This window comes from Balaenoptera physalus (genome assembly GCF_965194825.1).
Source record: "Balaenoptera physalus genome assembly, chromosome: 6".
Lineage (NCBI taxonomy): Eukaryota > Metazoa > Chordata > Mammalia > Artiodactyla > Balaenopteridae > Balaenoptera > Balaenoptera physalus.
Genome location: NC_138885.1, coordinates 87,252,979 through 87,273,868, shown reverse-complemented (window position 1 = coordinate 87,273,868; position 20,890 = coordinate 87,252,979). Strand labels below are relative to the sequence as shown.

General features: G+C 39.7%; 1 protein-coding gene across 6 annotated transcripts in view; it reads left to right on the top strand.

The window, feature by feature from the left end:
• HECW2 (HECT, C2 and WW domain containing E3 ubiquitin protein ligase 2) overlaps positions 1-20,890 on the top strand; it is a 415,090-nt gene that overhangs the window by 375,575 nt on the left and 18,625 nt on the right. For 5 of the 6 annotated variants that reach the window (XM_082466948.1, XM_082466947.1, XM_082466946.1 and 2 more), the window contains 7 exons: positions 1,800-1,952; positions 3,731-3,829; positions 7,212-7,341; positions 8,378-8,524; positions 9,215-9,329; positions 12,485-12,570; positions 13,595-13,707. In XM_082466948.1, the coding sequence (XP_082323074.1) occupies positions 1,800-1,952; positions 3,731-3,829; positions 7,212-7,341; positions 8,378-8,524; positions 9,215-9,329; positions 12,485-12,570; positions 13,595-13,707 (843 nt within the window). Of the gene's footprint in view, positions 1-1,799; positions 1,953-3,730; positions 3,830-7,211; positions 7,342-8,377; positions 8,525-9,214; positions 9,330-12,484; positions 12,571-13,594; positions 13,708-18,170; positions 18,876-20,890 lie in introns of those variants that run through there. The other variant, XM_082466950.1, reaches the window with a different exon arrangement.

The window sequence follows — 20,890 nt, the reverse complement described above, 5'->3', positions numbered from 1 at the left end:
GTTGAAAGAAAACCTCTAAGTATGTGAAGAACGTTCAAGTGGAAGAAGTATTCTACTTGTTCTTGGTGGCGTCAGAGACCACAACTAGGATCAGTGGAAGGAAGCCACAAGACGCTGCCTTGGTCTCGGCACCAAGCGGGGTAGCCTGCGTCACTGTACCTGGCAGGCAGCCGCAGGGCTGCTTTGGGAGCCCTCCCCAGCGTGATCTGAGCATAGTCCCACGGTTCCTGGTAGCCACAGTATATTCAGCTGCCCCAGAAGGCAGTTCTGTCATGTCACCTTAAGGCCTCTCTGGCCCTGAGAGTCTGCTATGTTTGCATTTTTCTGTACACATAGGTTTCTTGTCAGTCTACACTCATATCTCCCAAAGTGCAGTGTGGACTGGTGAGGTGTGAGATGATTGTAGCTATTACATAGACTGACATTTTTTATTTTAATATTTATGTGTTTCTTTTAATGTGTACTAGAAAAGATATAAAGCTAGCGCATCATAATTCCATCAATATTGTGTAAGACAAGGCTACATTGGAAAGGCAAGTAAAGCTAGAAATATTAAGGAAATGGCAGTGCGTATATCGCAAAAATTGAGAAAGTAGTTAGGTGGATAGCTGAGGTCTGTTCTAAGTAAATTCTATTAAACTCTTGTCTAAGACATATAAAAGCTATTTCATTTTTCTTACTAGTATTCCAACTCCCTCTTCTACCTATAATAGGATGCTTTTCTCTATCACACAATCCCATCACCACACAAGACTCTCATGATTTCTTTGTCATTAAAAAAAAAAAAAAAAAAAAAACAGTAATGCCCATTGGAGAAAATTCCATTAAGAGGAAAAAAAACAGAGTGAACAAAGGAAGTCTTATAAAATCCCACCACCCCAACTTATCCGTAGCTTTCATTCCCCCTTCAGAATTCCTTCCTGTCTTTGAACCCTTGTGTAAACTTTTTATCATAGGGTAGATGTACTTTACATTTTTCATTTTAAATTGAGCATATCAGATTGCTTTATTGCAAACTCCTCTTTGCTGTGTTTTTTGCTCTCAGCATTGTTGGCCACTTGTCATTCCTCAAACCTCACACAATCATTTCTCAAACTTTACTTTGACCCTGATGTCTTTGTAAGTAAAATGGAATTTACACTGTAGTTCAGGCGCTGGAGTTTCAGCCTCTTCTCCAAATACCTTCCCAAGGAAGCTTTAGACACCCTCACTTTTCTTGTTTATAATTTTCCCTGGCGTTTTATAATTTAAAGTTTTCACGTGAACCCTATCATTCCATCTTTTGCCTCTGATCTCCCTAGGAGGCCTTGTATCTGTAATATCCTCTCACCACTTCACTAAAGTCTCTTTCCTTCCCCATTTAAAAGTGTTTCAGAAATCCATGAGGACTCCATGTCCCATGGATGTATGTAGCTGATGCCCTCTGGTTTAACCTGCTTAAATAAAGCATTCCCACTGTACTCTCTCTCCCCATGACCTGGCTCTGGGCATTTCAATTTACCTTTTTCTGCATATTTATACAATCAAATTATTAGCATACTGCCTATCTCATCCATTATCTGATATGTAGCTTTAGCTTTAGATATGCTCCATATAAATGTCCATTATGTTATTTTGGGTCAAAACATGTTTGAGATCAGGAATCATGACCATTCAATGTCCAATGTTTTGAACAATCCTGGTATGTGGATAATTAGACTTCTAAGGAATGTTCTGTAGAAAGTTGAGCACTGTAGAAAATGTGCCTAATAAATAGAAAAAAATAATAACTGGTTGTTCTTTTTGTGAATTTTTTAAAGGCTGGATTACAGTGGACCTTCCAGAGAGTTTTTCTTCCTGGTATCCAGAGAACTCTTTAACCCATATTATGGCTTATTTGAATATTCAGCCAATGACACATACACAGTACAAATAAGTCCCATGTCTGCTTTTGTAGACAATCACCATGAATGGTAAGTATTTTTTTCTCCAACACTTTTCTTCAGCTGATTTTCTGTGATATCAGTTTTTATAGGAACCCACGCTTTTTTTAAAAACATGTTTTCCCTCGGAGAAAATCATATTTTCAGTTAACTATCTCATTTGACTCTTGTTTGTGTTGTCAAATTTAATATACAGGCAGTCTCCAAGCTAGAAATAGATTAAGACCAATTTTAAGTGAGTTGGGTAGAATTCAAAAGGTTTTTTCCACTGAAAGAAAGTTGCAGGTGATGTTAGGTTCCCAGCAAGACCCTAAATTCCCTCTCTGCAGCTTTGGGCCACTCTGAGATCTGACGGGGGCAGGTGGGGGGTGAGTAGGGGAATGTCCTGACCCAGAGGTTAGGCAGCTTCTGGAGCAGCCCTTGGGGAAGTGGCTAACACTGGGGGCGGGGCAGAGCAGCTGGGCTCTTGGTGTTCTAGGGGGAGGGAGGGAGGGAAGGAGGGCGGGAGGGTGGTGTGCCCTGGAGGAACGGAAGGTGGAAGAGGATGCTGGCAGGCAGGCAGGCAGGACTGCGGAGTCACAGCAGTGGCCCCTTTACCCTAGTGACTGTTTCAAGTTTGTAGCCAGGAATTGCCCCTTTCCTAATTTCTCACACAAAACCAAGGAAAACTGGGCTAGGATTCCCATCTGGGAATTATGTATTCTGAAAATCCCAAATTGCACTCTTTTCATGACATTTTTTTTTTTTTTACATGCCTGCATTTATAGACTTGAAGTATCTTTATAACCCCTGTTTGCTTGTTCCTCTTCATTTTCACTATAGTAACAAAAAAAAGAACATGAGTACGACTCATGGAAACAATGTCTTTGAGTCATGAGGTTAACATTGGTGGGTGGAGGGCATTAAGTTTTAGGACTTATTCTTCAAATTAACTTCCGTTTAACTACAATTTGGAGTTCCTCCTAAGAGTAGCTATGGCAGTTATGCTAACATAAGTGGATAAAGAAAACCAAAGCTGCTCGACATTCATCTTAAAATGGTTGCCTAAGACTAAAATTACAAGTGAATAGTATGAACCTCAGTGTGGATTTACACTTTCGGAAGGCACCAGGCTTTCAAAGAGCTAGAAACTTGAATACTTCCGAAAAAGAAAATACATGTACATCTCAGCAAACCCAGTCGTGACAGATATATTTAATAAATTTTCCGAAGTGATTCAGAATAGAATTGAGCACTGAAATTTTAAAGAACAGAATGTCCCATGAGGAAACTCCCTCAAATGTACACATGCGTAATTCTTGGATGGTGAGTTATCATCAAGAGAGGGGTTTGAGAGAGAACAGAAATAGGAACTTTCTCACTCTGAGACTGGGCTTTTCCTCAAAAGGGAATTGCTACTAGGTTTGCATTAGAGAAATCCTGCTAATATTCATGCAAGCAAACTACAAGGGGACAACATTTTTCCCACCACCACTGGTCTCATTCTGTCAACATTTCTTAGAAGTGATTTAGGGAAATTTCACTGCCATGCTAACAGGAAATTCATGTTGGCCATGTAGGGTGCTGCATGGTGGACATTACTGACACGGGGTGAAAGTGGAGCAGTATCTCCCTGAACATCAGAGTGAAACAGATTTCTTCTACAAGTAGATGTGAATATCAGCCTAAGGAAGAACCAGCCTGCAGTGCACACAAACTCTCATGGACAAACTTAGATGATTAGAGCTGGAAAGCATTCTTGAGAGCAAATAGAACCGTTCAGAAACTGCTCCATGACGTGTACGCCATCTCCTGCTTTTCCTTCACAGGTTCCGGTTCAGTGGTAGGATCCTTGGTCTTGCACTAATTCACCAGTATTTGTTGGATGCCTTCTTCACACGGCCCTTTTATAAGGCTCTTCTCAGAATGTAAGAGTGTTTTTATTGCTTATGTAATTAGCATGTAAAGAATGTAATATTTCCTTTATCAAAAAGGGTCTTTTGACAATGTCATTTATCGGCTCACTATCTCAAATCTATTATTACTTACTTAATAGTGATTTAGATTTCTGAAACTAATCAACTAATATAATTTCAAATGTGGTTACTGGATTTTTCCAGCTTCTGTTCCTTTATTCCTGTCTTGCTCCCAAAGGCTTAGTTTTGCTCCACTCTGAATAATTCATTCTCATTTGTTGCTACACATGTTTCTTCAAAACAATTGTACTTCAAATACAGTGCTGGAATTCCTGTGGTATTAATGCCGATTATTAATAGAATAGTTGCGGCTTAGTCTTGGTGACTCACAGCCCCCCATCTTTCACAAGATTCATTTTACATTTTGCTTTATGCAAACTTTCAACTGTTTCTTCTTGGTTCATATTTTCATTCTCCTTTTTTTTTTTTTAATTTGTTTGTTTGTTAGAGGTGGGCAATATTTTTAAAGTCCCATATTTATCTTGAGATCTCTCTATATGCAAGACAGTAATTTACGATGGCAGATGAAAATTTAGCATTCACAGAACTTTTTCTTCATTGTTAGCACAATGAAAGATTACAATTATTGTGAAATGTAGAGCAAACAGTTTCTGTCCTATAATCAGTAGTCATTTACAAGGCTGAACAGAAGAAGGCAACTATCTGTGAGGGTAGTAGCTCAAACTTGCAATGAGAAAACACAGAATGATTACATGGCTCTGACCAGCTCATTCCTTAACCAAGGCCATGTATCAGCTTTCTGTAAAAATGGAAGCCTAGAGCTCAATTGAAAGCAAAGTATTTCTAATGGTTCTTAAAGAGGGTCAGTAGGAAGACTTTTACCATCCTCCCTTTTGGTATATGGACCGATGAAGTCCTGGGCACCTGGGCACTGGCCTTCTGCCTCTCTGGTTCTTCTGGCCCACTTGCATCTTCCCATTTCATTGCCTTATCTCTCATTTTCCATTTAAGCTTCCTGAAAGAGTAGTCTATACTGACTGTTGACACACCCTCAACACATTTTAGCCTGGCTTTTTTTCCCACCAATAACCTATGGAAGCTTTTAAAGAATGTTTTTTAGTCTTTATCTTAATGGACCATTCTGCTGCTTTTGATACTGTTGACCCCTCCCAACCCCACCCATTTCTCTTGAGTTCTTCCTTCGCTGGCCTATGTGACACTGTGCTCTCCTGGTTCTCCTTTTACTTTTATGCCTCCTTTGTGGATGTCCTGATTTACCCTTAAACCTCGATGTTCCTGAAGCTTCCATTCTTGTCCCCTTGCTTTTCTCTCTCTGTGTGCTCTCATGGGATATCTCTTTACCTGTCTCATCTACTCTCCAATCCGCACCCACAGACATGATCTCCCTTGAGTCGTAGGCTCAAGCGGTCAACATTCCACTGAATATCTCCTCTTGTATGTCTCACAGGCACCTCAGAATCAACATGGTTAAAACTGGACTCATCAATTTCTCCTGACCTAAAAATGTACCTTCTCCCTTACTCCCAGTCACAGTTCAAGGTGCCAACATTCTCAAGTCACTCTGGTCAGAAATTGGGCGTCAACCTTAAACAGGGATGGTAAATACACAGCACAGTTTCTTCTCTTCCCCACCTCCCACCCCGTTCCCATGGTACAGGTCACAAATCATTTAGGTACTTTTTCCTGCTGAACTTGTTGTGGCCTCAGGAGTTTTTCAACTTTTGGCCCTCAAGACTGGCAATGAATCAGAGTTGTCTTGTAACTTGAGTTCATTTGCCATCCCGTTTTAGATATACTTCTTTATACTACCCAGTAAAACCATTTATGAATTTCCACATTCACCTCCTAAATAATTCTTAAATTCATCTTCTCTACCCTAATAGCTGTGCCCTAATTAAAATCCTTATCTTATTTATCTTATTTTGGCCAGATTACTGCAGTGATCTATTAATTGGTTTCCACCCAATGATTACCACCGCCCCCCAGTTTTAAGTAATCCTCTACACGGCCACTTCCAGAAGAACAATTTAAAGTCACACCTCATGTCTCACCGTGTCATTCCCTGTTTTAAAACCTTTCAGTAGTTCTGAATCACCAAGCTCCTTAGAATGACGTTCAGACCTGCTCCCAGCTACCTTTCCAGCCTCATTCTCTAGACATTCTGTCTGTGGTTAAGTCTCTGGTGCTGCCAGTATGCTTGGAAAATCTGTATACTCCATCCCTTTGTGCTTTGTTCAGGTTGTCTTCTTCTCCTGTCTCTCTTTTTCCCCTTCTTCTCCTTTTCATCCATTCCCCTTTACCCCTCTAGCTTGAAACATCCTGCAAACTTTAATATAGGTATCATCTGCTCCAAAAGGCTTCTTCTAAATCTCCAGGTCAAAGTAAATGCTTTGCATGTTTTCTTTGGGAGGTCCCTATATCTACCTTATCTTTTTTTTTTTTTTTTTTAACTGAAGTGTAACGTACATATAAAAAAGTGCACTAATAATAAGTGTTACCCACCCTAGGCTATCACTTATCACCTTATGTTAACTTATCTATTTGTGTCCCTGTCTCTCCAGCTAGACCATTAGCTCCTTGAGGGCAGTAACTGTTTATCAAGTAGCTATTAAGATATTTGGCACATACTTGATGCCTAATACATGTGTAGACTGAACTAAACAAAATGGTCTTTGAAATTGGACTGATGGGAGGAAGTTTCAAGACAACTAAAGCAAATCAATTGCTACCATCTTACAACAGGGTCATATAATAGTAACTCCACCTCATGTAGATCTTCTCTTAGAAAACCATTATAATTGTAGAGCAATTCTGTAGCTTTCAATTTTCAGAATCACAGAAAGAATTAGAACCATGAAGAAAAAAGGGATGTATGTGAATGTGGATCACAGAATCTAGTCTTTAAAAAAAGAAAAAAAAAGTTAAAGTACAGTATAGAAACATACGAAGAATTTCTAATTAGGAGAATGATAATTTAAGATTGTATAACATAGCCAAAGAATACTGAACCCAAGTTTGTCAACTCGAGTTCCATTTCCAGCTCTGGCATTAATCGTGGGTGACTGTGCAAATGGCAGCCACTCTTTGCACCTCCAGTTCTGTGTCTTAAAAGACAAAACAAACTGAGTGATTCCTAAGGCATTATATATATCAGAATTTTTCAATTTTATGTCAAATTTCTGAATTATTTCACTGGTTTGGTTACTGACTTTGACGAAGAAGATTCCAGAAATCACTGCCTATTTTAGTTGATCTTGTTCTTGTCATTATTTCTTAGTTTCTTTCCTCACAACTCTGGGTTTTTGCTAATAGCCATGACTACATATTTTTTTCTATCTGTTTATCATCTTAGTCTCTGTGACCTGAGTGATCTAGAATACCTTGATGAAGAATTTCACCAGAGCCTGCAGTGGATGAAAGACAATGACATCCATGACATCCTGGACCTCACGTTCACTGTGAACGAAGAAGTTTTTGGGCAGGTCTGTGTGTGTGAATAACTGGTGACTAAGTGTGGTAATTGAAGGCTATTGGTTGGTGAAGAATTAATTCAGTGGCCTAAGATCAGATGCTTATTTATTTGTGGTTGGTTGGGTGGTTTAAACCCAGGTTTATGTACAGTTACAATAATCTTGGTTACAAAGCTTATTCTAATGCCGACTTCAGATTAAGATTTTCTAATTTATAGACTGTACTATTTGTATGTTGTAAACAATCTTTTTATTTCCAGCTACAATATCCTCGTAAGATATTAGAATGTGCCTTGTACTAAATACAGTTTTTAAATATCCATGCTACTCCAGAGTTGAATATTAAATTATTTAATTAGCCCTTGTACTTAACTCTCATTTATGTTTAACAACTGAAATGGATTGTTTTGAAGCTGAGGGAAAGTAAACAATATTTTGGTGAAGGTTTGGAAACATATTGTTTTTTTTTGAAGTTGGTAGAAGAGTTGATTAAAAGATTTTCAGAAATTATATACTAGTTCATAATTAATATTCTTAGTTAAACATTAATACTTGGCTGGGCTCCTGAATTTTGTATTTTGGAAAAGAAGTTCTCAATTTAACATTCGCTTGAATGTAATTCTGCTTCCTTAAGGTAAACCTTTACCTAAATATTGGCTTTCTATATGTAGTTGATTGTGAATCCTAAAGGAATTTGTGAAAATGTCTTTTTGTCAAACATTCAAATAGCAGTGGGACAGCATCTGGAGCCCCTTTGTTTCCATTAAAAAGACTTATTTGTTTAATCAGGATTTAAAGCTTAACCTTCAGCACTTGCAACACATATATTTTTAACCACTGAGGCTCTCAGACGTCTGCTCATTGCTTAGTTTTCCCTGAGCATTGGTGGGTGCCTGGGCTCTGTGCTGGTGCCACACACCCTGCTTGTGGGATGTACCCGGGCCAGAGCAGAGACAGGTAGCTGGCTGATTCCAGCTCATTGGTAGCAGGGGTCTTACAACATCAAGAGTATTGCTTTATGGTCAGTGCTTTTGTTTTTTAATCACAGATTACCGAACGAGAATTAAAACCAGGGGGTGCTAACATCCCAGTCACCGAGAAGAATAAGAAGGAGTACATCGAGAGGATGGTGAAATGGAGGATTGAGAGGGGTGTTGTGCAGCAAACAGAGAGCTTAGTGCGTGGCTTTTATGAGGTAAAGACCATCAGCAGGAGTGGGGTTCTCAGTCTGATGTCAGCAATACCTTGGTCCACCTCACTGTACTTCATATGTGTGCAATATTTCCATTTCTCTTTGGTGTATTTACTGTTGCTATTTCAATTCAGACACTTCAACATTTTTTCCTATATGTTTTAAGAACACAAAAAAAGCTTATTGCCCTGTTACAAGAAATCACTGAAATAAAATGACCTGCATTCAAATAGCATTTGACGATTTAATGACCACTAATAACCTTTTAAGTCACGCATTTTACTCATGCTTAGATACGTGTAATCAGATCTCATGCCTGATATGTGAAATGATTGTATCTGAGGGTCAGAATGAGTTGTAACAAGTATTCTGTATGACTTCTTCTGTGAAAAAGCCATAGCTGAAATTAAAAGAAACTGTGAAAGTGACTGGAGCACTAGATCTTCTCCAAAAGAGAAAAAAAAACTGGATTAATCAGTGACCAATTATAAAACAAAAATTCTGTTGAAAACCTCATCAACCTTGTACTAAAAATGTATTTGTAGAGAGCTTTACATGTTTTAAAGTGCCTCCACAGAATACATCCATAGTGTTCCCAACACTCCCTGTGCCCTCCTTTTCTGATGAGGCTTAATTATAGCTGAGGCTTCTCCAGGTTCTTAAGCCATGTCCTGTATTCTTTTTATTCCACAGGTGGTGGATGCCAGGCTGGTATCTGTTTTTGATGCAAGAGAACTAGAACTGGTCATCGCAGGCACAGCTGAAATAGACCTAAGTGATTGGAGGAACAACACAGAATATAGAGGAGGTGAAATTTGACTTATAGATGGCTGGATTTAAAGTTCCAGGTTAGAGGGAAGCAAGCGGTTTGGCACGTTGGCCTGGATCCAGGACAGGCAGAGGCACTTGCACTCTAATCATAGGTCTGATGCAGTCTCCTTTGAGACCTTGGGCAAGGTACATGCCCTTCTTTCCCTAGCTACCTCATCTGTCAAGTGGAAGGAGAACTGTTTACACACCGTCTAAGGATGCCATAACTCTTAATTGTTAGTGAAGAAATGCGACCATAGGAACACTAATTAATTGTTTTATGGTGTTGTTAGTGAAGCACCAGGGAGCTCATATCCAGCTGGTCAAACTCCACCTATTCTGCCTTCATTCTCAAACCTGAAGAGGCATACCCTCTGAGCTTCTTAATGAACAAACGCAGTTTTTCTACATTTCACTTGAACTGCTTACCAGTTGTAATTCACAGTTGAAACACATGAATGGAGTAAGATATGGTTCTCAGATGTCAAGTTTCTTGAACAAGCCCTTCTAAAATTCAAGCATTAAGTTCAACTGAAAAGGAGACTGCTGTAAGATTAGTTAAAAACTACACACATCACCAAATGGGAAGCTTTAGGACTGGCATTTCTGTAGATCAATACAATTTTCAATTAGTAATTGGCATCAAAGCCTTTGAAATTTGACTGCTGAATCAAGACGCTTGGAAAGGGACCTGATGCTAACCCAGAGTTAAAGTTTTTTGTTTTTTTTTTTTTAATTTTATTTATTTATTTATTTATTTATTTATGACTGTGTTGGGTCTTCGTTTCTGTGCGAGGGCTTTCTCTAGTTGCGGTGAGCGGGGGCCACTCTTCATCGCGGGGCATGGGCCTCTCACTATCGCGGCCTCTCTTGTTGCGGAGCACAGGCTCCAGACGCGCAGGCTCAGCAACTGTGGCTCACGGGCCCAGTTGCTCTGCGGCATGTGGGATCTTCCCAGACCAGGGCTCGAACCCGTGTCCCCTGCATTGGCAGGCAGATTCTCAACCACTGCGCCACCAGGGAAGCCCCAGAGTTAAAGTTTTATCCAATACTTTTAATCAAAGAAAGAGTACATTTTCTGAAATTTATTGTAGTGTTATAAAGTGTTCAGAAAGTCGTGACAAATGACGGTTGGTTTTTGTTTTTGTTCTTGAACTCAGAATGTAAGAGGTTAGCCAGCAGTGGTTCTGAACTTGGAGAGTGAAGAATACAACCTTTAAGTCACTGAATTAATCACTTAGCAGACTAAAATGAGAGCTGAGCAGTTCTCCAGTTATCTGTAAATTGAAACAGAGATTAAAAAAAAAACAACAATTAAAAAGTTTGGAGTACAAAAAAATACCTTAACATTGGCTCAGTTGATTTGTTTTGGCCTCTGCTTGGCCCTTCCAGCCCATCACTGTTGCCCTGGGCTGGCCTTGCCCGTCCATTTTCTCTGAAAGACAATATTAAACTGCAGTGTCCATTGCTGCTATTTCTGAAGTCCAGTTGCTGTAATAACTCTTTTCCAATTGGCCCCGTGTATAATCCAAATACGACCTTGGCTATTATAACTTTGTTAACTATTTTCGCTAACTAGAACACAGTTTCTCCAACATGCTACATAACTTATATCTTACCATAAATACTATTGGCTCATTCCTTCAGCCCGTCCCCAACCCCCAGGAGATTCTAATAGCAATGCCATTCATCAAGTCAGCCGGTTTTGTATTTACACAGTATAGACTTTTATTCACTGTATATGACTAATCGAGTACCTATTTCTATGGTTACTGTCAGTCTTATCAAATGAAATCCTTGGGAGGAGAGGGCTGGGGGGAGGGGGCAGGAAAATGGCGAGATGCCCAGCTGCCGTGTTTGCTAACCCAGCTAGTTGGCACTGAATGAAGGGGTGGCTTTGCTGCCATTTGCCATATGTTCTCAGGGCAGCTGTTTATAAAGAATAGGATGAGACATTTTCACTCCTCCTCCTTCTCCAAATGGTTTGGCACAGACAGCAAAGGAGAGGCATAAAAGGGCTGATTCAAAGGGTCAGACAACTTTAAAGCTATAAAGAGCCAATGCACTTATTTTATAGATTAGAAAACTATTTGCTCAGCACCAAACAGCTAGTCTTTGCCAAAGGCAGGACAAGGAGCCTGTGCATCTCCGTGTCCAATCTAGTTGTATTTACCCTTCATTTGGATCCCCTTTCTCCAAGGGCATCGCTGATCAAATGGTAAACAGTAAGGCAAGATTCTCCCCAAATCCTGCAACCACTGAAACATGTGAGGAAAAATTTGAATGAAAATGGTTTCTACCCACCTTCTATTTAGGACTTACTGCTGCTGACTCAGAATTAGAGTAGCTCTCTGCACACTGAATATGTCAGCTAATTGGTTTGAATCACCAACTGTGCCTTAATCCTTGTCAGCCTTCTCTCTGAACTTAATTTTTCTCCACAGAAGGTTTTAGAATCCACAGCTACTGCCTTAATCCACCTGTGGGATGATACTTTTGACATTTTATTAAATTCTAGTAAAGTATGGAATAAAAGTAACATTTAGGTTGATGATTATTTGAGATTTATTAGTTGAAGGAGTTAAAGTAATAAACTTATTTTCCCTTTTTATTAATAAAAAGTAATTTGCTTTTAAAATATGAACGTAATATATAGTTTTAAAATGGTTTGCAATTATATATTGATTTGAATAATTATTTGATTTATGTCTCTCCTTTACCAGAAGCCCTGTGAAGGTCTATTTCCTTTGCCATTGTCCCCCAAACTTAGGACACTGCTTGGCATAGCAGTGCTAGAAAATTATTTCTTAAATAAATGACCAAAAGGGTTAAGCATTTCCAGTAACAGAAGTTATATTTTTCAGAAATGATATGGTTAAAATAACTCATTTGTTGTTCTTCTCTCCGCTAGTTTCATTTAGTGACCACTAAATGGAAACAGAGGTTTCTTGGTTTCATTTAGTGTTTTGTTTGACTTCTGATACTCATGTGATCACATTTACAGTGTTATTACTTGGTCTTAAATTATAAATAATCTTTAACGAATCCAAGATGATGATTTATGTCTGGGGGTCTTTTGTCGACTTGCCAGTGTCGTGGTGACTTAAGATAGAAAACTCAAAGTAACACGGGCTTTCATGATTGGTTTGATAGGATATCATGACAATCATATTGTAATTCGGTGGTTCTGGGCTGCAGTGGAAAGATTCAACAATGAACAACGACTAAGGTTGTTACAGGTAAGATGCCATTAGTTCATCTTTTTACTGCATTAATATAGTTATTGTTGGAATTGCATATTTTTAATAACTGCTAAGTATACTCAATAAATATATTTAGGTTTATCTGCGTATTCGGGATATACTGTTTTCAGACTCTTCTGACTGCGAGGTTCTGTGGTTCCATCACTATGCAGAACATCCCCAGCCTAGTCCAAGCATGTCATTAGAGTTGTGAGGAAGTACCAACTCCCATCCAAGAATCCCAGCAACAACGTCTGCCTTTACGGCACTTTGATCCCTTCCACAAGAGGTCCCTGGGTACCCTGCAGGCCAGCATCCCTGGCAACTGAAAGAGATAATCTTCCAGTCCCTTAAGAAGTGACCCAGTTCCGTGATAAAGAGTCCTTTCTTTTCTTCCATCTAACGTTCCACAAATTTGAGATAATATTGAAGTTTAAGAATACTGGGAAAACTAACTCATTTTCTTGTGGTGTTTATAGTTATACAGGGCAATTGCTGGTTGGTTGCAGCTAAAGAAATATCAGACATGAGGAAGCCTTTTGGTCACTCAGGCAAAGCCTTACTAGTAGGCTGGATCTTGGCTCCTTTGGATGACAGATCTGGGTCTCAAATTTGCAGGACTAGAAGTTCTTTTTGTTTTTCATTCACCTCAGTTCGATCGGGGACTAAGGCTAAGTTGACTTAGGTTCACTGATACGCCCACTTTATTAATCTCTAATGGGAAGTATACATGGTTTGAGCTTCTAAGCTGGTCAGCTGTACAGGATGCTGTATCTTCTGCAAATCCTCCACATCCCCTTTCTCTTTATAATGCTCTGTCCTTCCTTGGTATTCTCCAGCTCTTTGTCAGAATTCTCGTGTTATAGCTATTCTATGTCTATGAAGTTTTATCTTTTGAGCTTTTCCACCAGTGAGCGGCAGGCCGCTCTTCCCCAGCACCTCTGCACGTGAACGATGCCAACCTTTCCTGGAGCCTGGTCTCTTGGCTTCACCTTCTTCTTCTGTTTTCTTGGGTTGGTAGTTTGTTACAGGCACATCCAGCATTCCCTATGAAGGATTTGCTTCTCTCCGAGGGAGTAACGGCCCAAGAAGATTCTGTGTGGAGAAATGGGGGAAAATCACCGCTCTTCCCAGGTAAAGTAGAAAATATTTCTTTACTGTCACTACAGTGTTCTAGGGAGGACCTTTAGCTTATATATATATATATATATTGATTTATTACCATTTTTATGCTGAAAGTTTGGGAGAGTGGAAAAAACTTTTAGAATGAATTTATCTCAGATTACCTTTTTAAATGAAGGAAAAAAGGTCTTCCTGGTCATACTTGGAATACATACATACATATCTTTTTTTTTTTTTTTATTAGAGTATAGTTGCTGTACAATATTGTGTTACTTTCTACTGTACAGCAAAGTGAATCAGCTATACATATACATATATCCCCTCTTTTCTGGATTTCCTTCCCATTTAGGCCACCACGGAGCACTGAGTAGAGTTCCCTGTGCTATACAGTAGATTCTCATTAGTTATCTATTTTATACATAGTATCAATAGTGTATATTCATACATACATATCTTAAAATACAAAACGCCACAGAACCAAAGCATTTGTTAGCAATAGGAAAAGCAACGTTGGTCATCACACTTGTGGCTTCTTATGATTGTGGCTCTAATTTACATTTCCAGAAGCTCTAGTTTTAAGTTTATCATTGGTAACTATTTAGAATCCCTTCACTAAAAATGACCATTGTGGTTTCTAAGGAATATTAAATCATGTAATTGTGCTCTGTGCCTCTTCAGTCTCTATCATACATGCCTTACCTCCCTGGGAATGCTCTCTGCATTGTACTGTCATTCGTAATAAGATGATACATTTCCTTGGAGTGGAAATATTTGTTTTCTGCTGCTACTAATAAATGTAAGAGACTAGTAAGGCAGTATTTGTGAGTAAAAAAAAAAAGTGTTTTGGGGGGAATGGAGCAAACTGGAGCTGAAGCAAAAGAAAAGGAGGGAGCAAGTGAGCAAAAGAGGAGTGGAGAACAGTTGGTTTCAGAACTCCTTTATCTAGTCAGCAGTAATATATTGAATTTTTGAGGTAAAAAGGATTGCCTCTCATTTTACTAATAATGAAATTGCAGTCTGGGGAGGTTAAATCTTCCCAAGTGATATTAGGTTCCCCAAGATGTTATCCTGAGTTTCTTTAAGTACAGTCAGCCCTCTGTATCCGCGGATCCAACCGACCACAGATTCAACCAATTACAGGTCAAAAATATTTTTTAAAAAAATTTCCAGAAAGTTCCAAAAAGCAAAACTTGAATTTTGCTATGTGATGGCAACTATTTACATACATTTACATTGTATTAGGTATTTCAAGCAATCTAGAGATGATTTAAAGTATACAGGAGGATGTGCATAAATTATATGCAAATAGCATGCCATTTTATATCTGAGCATCCGAGATTTTGGTATTCCCTGAGGGAGCCCTGGAACCAATGCCCTGGGGATACCAAGGGGCAACTTTACAAGTTACTTTGAGAAACCTGTTAACAAGACTGTCTTCTTAGCAATTGCACGACACTGGTTCTTAAGAATAACGTTCTAAGCATCAACATGCGAGAAAAAGCAGTGCTGAAAATATAGATGCAGAGAGCAATGAATAGAGCAAGCTCAGGGCTGGCCTGAGCCTTCTCAGTCGCTTTGGGTGCATCTCAGTCTGTGAACAGAGGCACTGCATCCAAACACCTAAGTAATTAGCTGGCTTACCTGGTGTTCCAAATGTAAGAGACTTTAATTTCTTTATTTAAAGAAGTATTTTATTTTGTTTATGTCTGAATCACGCTTTTTCCCCCTCAGACCAAATTTGCAACTCAAAAGCAGATTTACAGTATCTGAGTAGGGCCTTTCACTTTTCTGAAAAACTCAAGGATTAGCATTAAAGAGGCAGGAAAGGACAGATGAATTGTGTTCTTTCTCTTGAAATCTGTTTTTGTAAAGACTTGCTTATGTAAAGTAGATGGAATAAACTGTAACAATAGGCAGATATATCAGCCGTTCATATTTAATCACTGTAATTTTCACCAAACCTCTGGTGAGCAGAGAAAGGCAATTTGGTGTAAACAACAAACTTTAGCTTCAGAGAGACTGGACTTTATCCCAGTTGTGTTACTTGCCCACAGTGGGGTGTTGGAGACGTTGCTTAATTGTTCTGAGCCTCTGTTTCCTCCTCTACCTTGTAGGTTAGTAATTCTGAAGATTAAATGAAATCGTTTATATAAAACATTTACTGCTGACCCTTGCCCTGAGTAAGCATCCAGTCGATGATGGCTGCCATTATGATTTCTGTCACCATTGTCTGTAATATATGTCAGACTGTAGCATATTGGAAAGAGTGCAGGGTTGGGAGTTAGACCACCTGGGTTCTTGCCCACCTCTGCCACCAGCTAACTCTGGGACCTAGAAGATCACTTGATCTCTGGTCCTCCGTTTCTCCATCTTTAAATGGCCAGGGAAGGGGTGGTATATTAGGTTTAGTGGAGCAATAAGTAGCACCAACAGGTTGCTGAAGAATCTTGGGTGTCGGGCCCTATTCACTTGTCTGCTTCCCCCTGGAGCTCCAGGAAGTTTATGTGCTGAGTCATCATAAATGGTGGGGTTCTTCACATTGTTGCATAATACATACGGTTGAGCAACAGGCGTTGTTGTTTCTTCCTTTCTGCATTATGACCTAAGACTCTAGGTTCTAGATTCCTAGCTCTACCTAGATTATAAAATAGCCATACATAAGGATGATATGAGGCACATCAGGCAAGCAGACCATTTTCATACCTTGTCTCTAACAAGCCCTGACTTTTTAGGTCCAGCAGGAAGAAAGAGCTACTTGGCTATTCTACTTCACAGTTCATCAATTTATAGAGCCTTGTTAGGAGGCATGAATGCAGACCTAAGCCCTGTGATACACTAACAATGTGATCCTAAGAGCCTAGATCCACCTCTGAAGAGTAAGAATAACGATGCCATGCTCAAAGAGTATTTGCGACAAGTGAGTGAGATAATGTGTATGAAAGTTCTTAGGGACAGTATGTTTTCTTTGTTCTTTTAAACCTTTTATTGTGAATCTTCTGTGAGCCACCATACTGCTGAAACTATTAAAATGTGCTCCACAAAAAAAGTACATTTGGAGGAAAAACACAAAAGGAGAACTTCAATGCATGACCATATAGTTTTATCAGAAGTGATTTCTTTACTGATAACGTTGTCATCACCCTTTATGAAATGTGGGGTGTTACTTAAGTGTGAAAAAGATCTGTAAGATTGGCTGTGATCTAAAGAGATGGTTTTATATGACTGAGTCCATTTTTTCCCACCATCAGAATAGATACACTGAAGCCATCTTTCCGGCTAGGTTTGAGTTGCAGAGCTAAAGGACTGGTCTGTCTCAAGCTGGTCAACCCCAATGTATTTCTTTTTTCTTATTAGCGAGATGATGTTTAACATTTAAAATGTGACATTGTACACACTGGAGACAAAATGGTTGAATGTTGTTCTTACTTCAAAAGTGTATTGCCTAAGAGGTCTGGCATCATCTCGTGTCAGGCATGGGAGGCTGTACCCTGGAGACTTGGAAGTGGCTATGAAGGATGAGGGCAGGTAGTACCCGCAGAAGGGAGGGCATCTTAGTCTTTCTAGAAATGGATGATTGAAGGCCTTTCAACCTTTCAAGAAAGCAAATGGGAGTCTCATTCTTTTCTCAGATTTCCTAGTCCCACACTGCGGTAGCAGTGAATAGCACTACTCACAATGTGGGCCAAGAAGTGTATTAAAGTATATAGGGTTGTCTCTGAAGCCAGTACAAGTTGAATCCATGGCTCTTTTTTTTTCTGTCTTGTGGTAATAAAGTAACTGGAGACCAGATGATAAATAATGATGGAGGCAGACGGATGTCTCTGTGGAGGCTTCTAGCCTGAACACATAACTGTACTTCCTCTGCTTCATGGTTGGTAGTTAGCTCTATATTTTGCATTTCTGTAGATTTCCTGTCCCTTGTGCTCTGATGGACTTAGGAGACTGTAAATTCACTTTACTGCAGTTGCTCCGAAAAACAGGCTGCTAACATGCCAGCAGGAAAATGCAGGTCAGATCCTCTCTCCAAGGGTGGTATAGACTTTATATGCTCATCTCAGAGGTTCTTGCCAAGTAGGATGATGGGACAGAGGAGTTGGAGAGCCGCAGTCGTGATGGGGGAGTGTTGGTTTTGCCAAAGGGAGGAAACATTCATTTTTGAAAATGGCTGCATCTGGAGATTATTACAAATGAAATGCTGACCCAAATTAAAAAATAAGAAGCAAGAGTTAATTATGAAATGTTTCAGGGAGACAGCTTTTCCAGTGGAATAGAATTTAAAAAGATAAAGCAATTTTTTAAAGATGAGGCTATGCAAATAAGGACGTTTCCTCCCCACCTGAGACCAAGGTAGCAAGCTTAGAGGATCTGAAGCTATTTTTTCCAGAACAGAAAGAGCTGGTCAAGGATGGGACACTTGAGAAAGAAGGGCATAGGGTGGATATAGAGATTTTTCCCTGATGCTTTAATCTTCACAGATGTTACGATGCTGTGGTCTAAGTACTAAGCAAAAATCATCAGAGGAGTGTTTAGTTAGAGAGACTTGTTCTGGGCCACACTGGGGAAGGTGAGGCTGCTCTACTGAAGAATGCAATGGCGATTTAGCCTCTGAGCAGTCGTTGAAAAGGAATCACCCTTCCTAGCTGCGCCACAAGACATGCGGGATCTCAGTTCCCCCGACCAGTGATCGAACCTGTGCCCCCTGCAGTGGAAGCGCGGAGTCCTGACCACTGGACCACCAGGGAATTCCCATTTTTGGTATTTTTTAAAGACGTCACAGTGTCGATCTTTGTGGTGAAGAGCTTCAGAGGACTCCTGAACCTGCCCTTGACCAGAAGCAGTCAGTGGGGCACAAGAAGAGCCAGCAGCAGAAAGGATGGAAAGATTGTATCTCCTTCACTGCTGTCATTCCCATGGGATTCTTTGCTTGCTCCTTCTGGCAGCAGGCCCCCTGGGGAAGCACCAACCTCCCCCAAACAAGTGTGATTTAATGAGAGTGTGGAACTTGGAGACAGATGCCCCCTCATAGTCCCAGATCTGCTACCTGTTATTGATGTAACTTGGGCAAGTAACCTAACCTTTGTGTCCCAGTTTACTCATCTGTAAAATGGGGCGATAGCACCTACATTACCCTTGCTTAGATCAAATAGGAGAAGAGATGTTGCAATTTCTAGTCGTGGAGAAGAGATGTTGCAGTTTCTAGTCGTGGATAAGATATTATCATGTCCCCCTTACACACGCGCGTGCGCACACACACACACACACACCCTAATGCCAAGGCTCAAGGACAGACAAAGGCTGGGGAAATTTTTCACACCTACATTATTCATCGGGGCCAGCACCCCTGTTTGGAACCCTTGTTGTGCCAGTTGTGGCTTCCTGCTTCCTCATTTCCGTGATCTGGAAATGCTAGAGGCTCCAGGCTCAGTCTCCAGGCCTCTCTTCTTCTTTATCTACATTTAATTCCTAAGTGATCTCATCCAGTCTCAGAGCTTTAACTGCCCTCTATGCTCTGACTCCCTAATATACATTTCTGATTGGGGCCTTGCTCCTGAACTCCAGACATGTATATACAGCTGACTATTCAACATCTTCTCATGTCCAAAAATAAACTTCTGATAACCTCCCCACCTCTTCCTCACATAGTTTTCCCCTTCTCAGTAAATGGCCACTATTAAGTTAGAATATATGAAATAACCTTTTTTTTTTTTTTAAGGTCAAGAACAGTCAAATATCAGCAACATCATTCGGTTCAACCAAATATATCCTTCCAGCTGCTCAGGCCAAAGGCCTTAGACTTTACAATCCTTGACCCCTCTCTCTAATTCTGTACCTTGAATCTGTCAGGAAATCCTTTTGGCTCTACTATCAAATATATCCACAATCTTTTCCCCACCACCTCTACTAAGCCATTATCATTACTATATACAATCACTTTCCAACAGGCCTCCTCTCTTTAATCCCTGAATTCACTCAGATAGAAACCAGTGATCCTTTTAAACCATAAATCAGATCCCCACTATTCAAAACCCTCCAAGGACTTCCCATTTCACTCTATGTTAAAGCCAAAACCATTGCAGGCTTCCCAGGCCCTATAGGAGCTGCCCCTACCCTCTTGCCTGACTCACAGCTTTCTAGCCACACTGGCCTTCTAGCTGTTCCTCAGATATACCAAGTATGCTCCTGCCCCAGGGCCTTTGCACTTGCCACTCTCAGTCTGAAACATTCTTCACTTAGATTAAAAACATGGCTTTCTCCCTTCTCTCCTTTAGGTCTTTGCAGAGATGTCACCTTCTCTGTAGAGCCTTCTCTGGGCACCCGATTTAAAATTGAAATCCCAGGGACTTCCCTGGTGGTCCAGTGTGTAGGACTCTGCACTCCCAATGCAGGGGGCCCGGGTTCGATCCCTGGTCGGGGAGCTAGATCCCACATGCATGCCACAACTAAGAGTCCACATGCCGCGACTAAAAGATCCCGCATGCTGCGACTAAAAGATCCCGCATGCCCTAACTAAGATCCTGCACAGCCAAAATAAATTAAATAAATAATAAATAAATAAATATTTTTTTTAAATTGCAAAATAAATAAGTAAATAAAGATGAGACTTTTTCATTAAAAATTGTTTTAATTAAAGTACAGTAGATATACAATATTATATAAGTTACAGGTGTACAATATAGTATTCACAATTTTTAGAAGTTATACTCCATTTATAGTTGTTATAAAATACTGGCTATTTCCCAGTGTTGTACCATATATCCTTGTAGCTTCTTTTATACATAATAGTTTGTACCTCTCACTCCCCTACCCCTATATTGCTAGACATTATTTTCATTTTTAAAACTCTGCTTTTTATTCTTATGTAAAGAAAATATTTCACAAAAAATGCCAAGAAGTTAAAATTTTAAATATTTGTGTATATAATACATATAATACAATAATATATGTGTGTATATAATAAAAATATACATGTATACATATATATATGAAGTCCACTACTGAGATAATCTCTAAATATGCTTCCACTCATTTCTACAAACATAACACACACACAACACACATTTAAAAACAAAATACAATCATAGCGCCTGTACTGATTATGACCTGCTTTTTGTTTATCACATATCACTAATCATGAATAACTTTCCATGTCATTAAATACTGCTTTACAATGTTATCAATAATTGAGCTTTTCCTC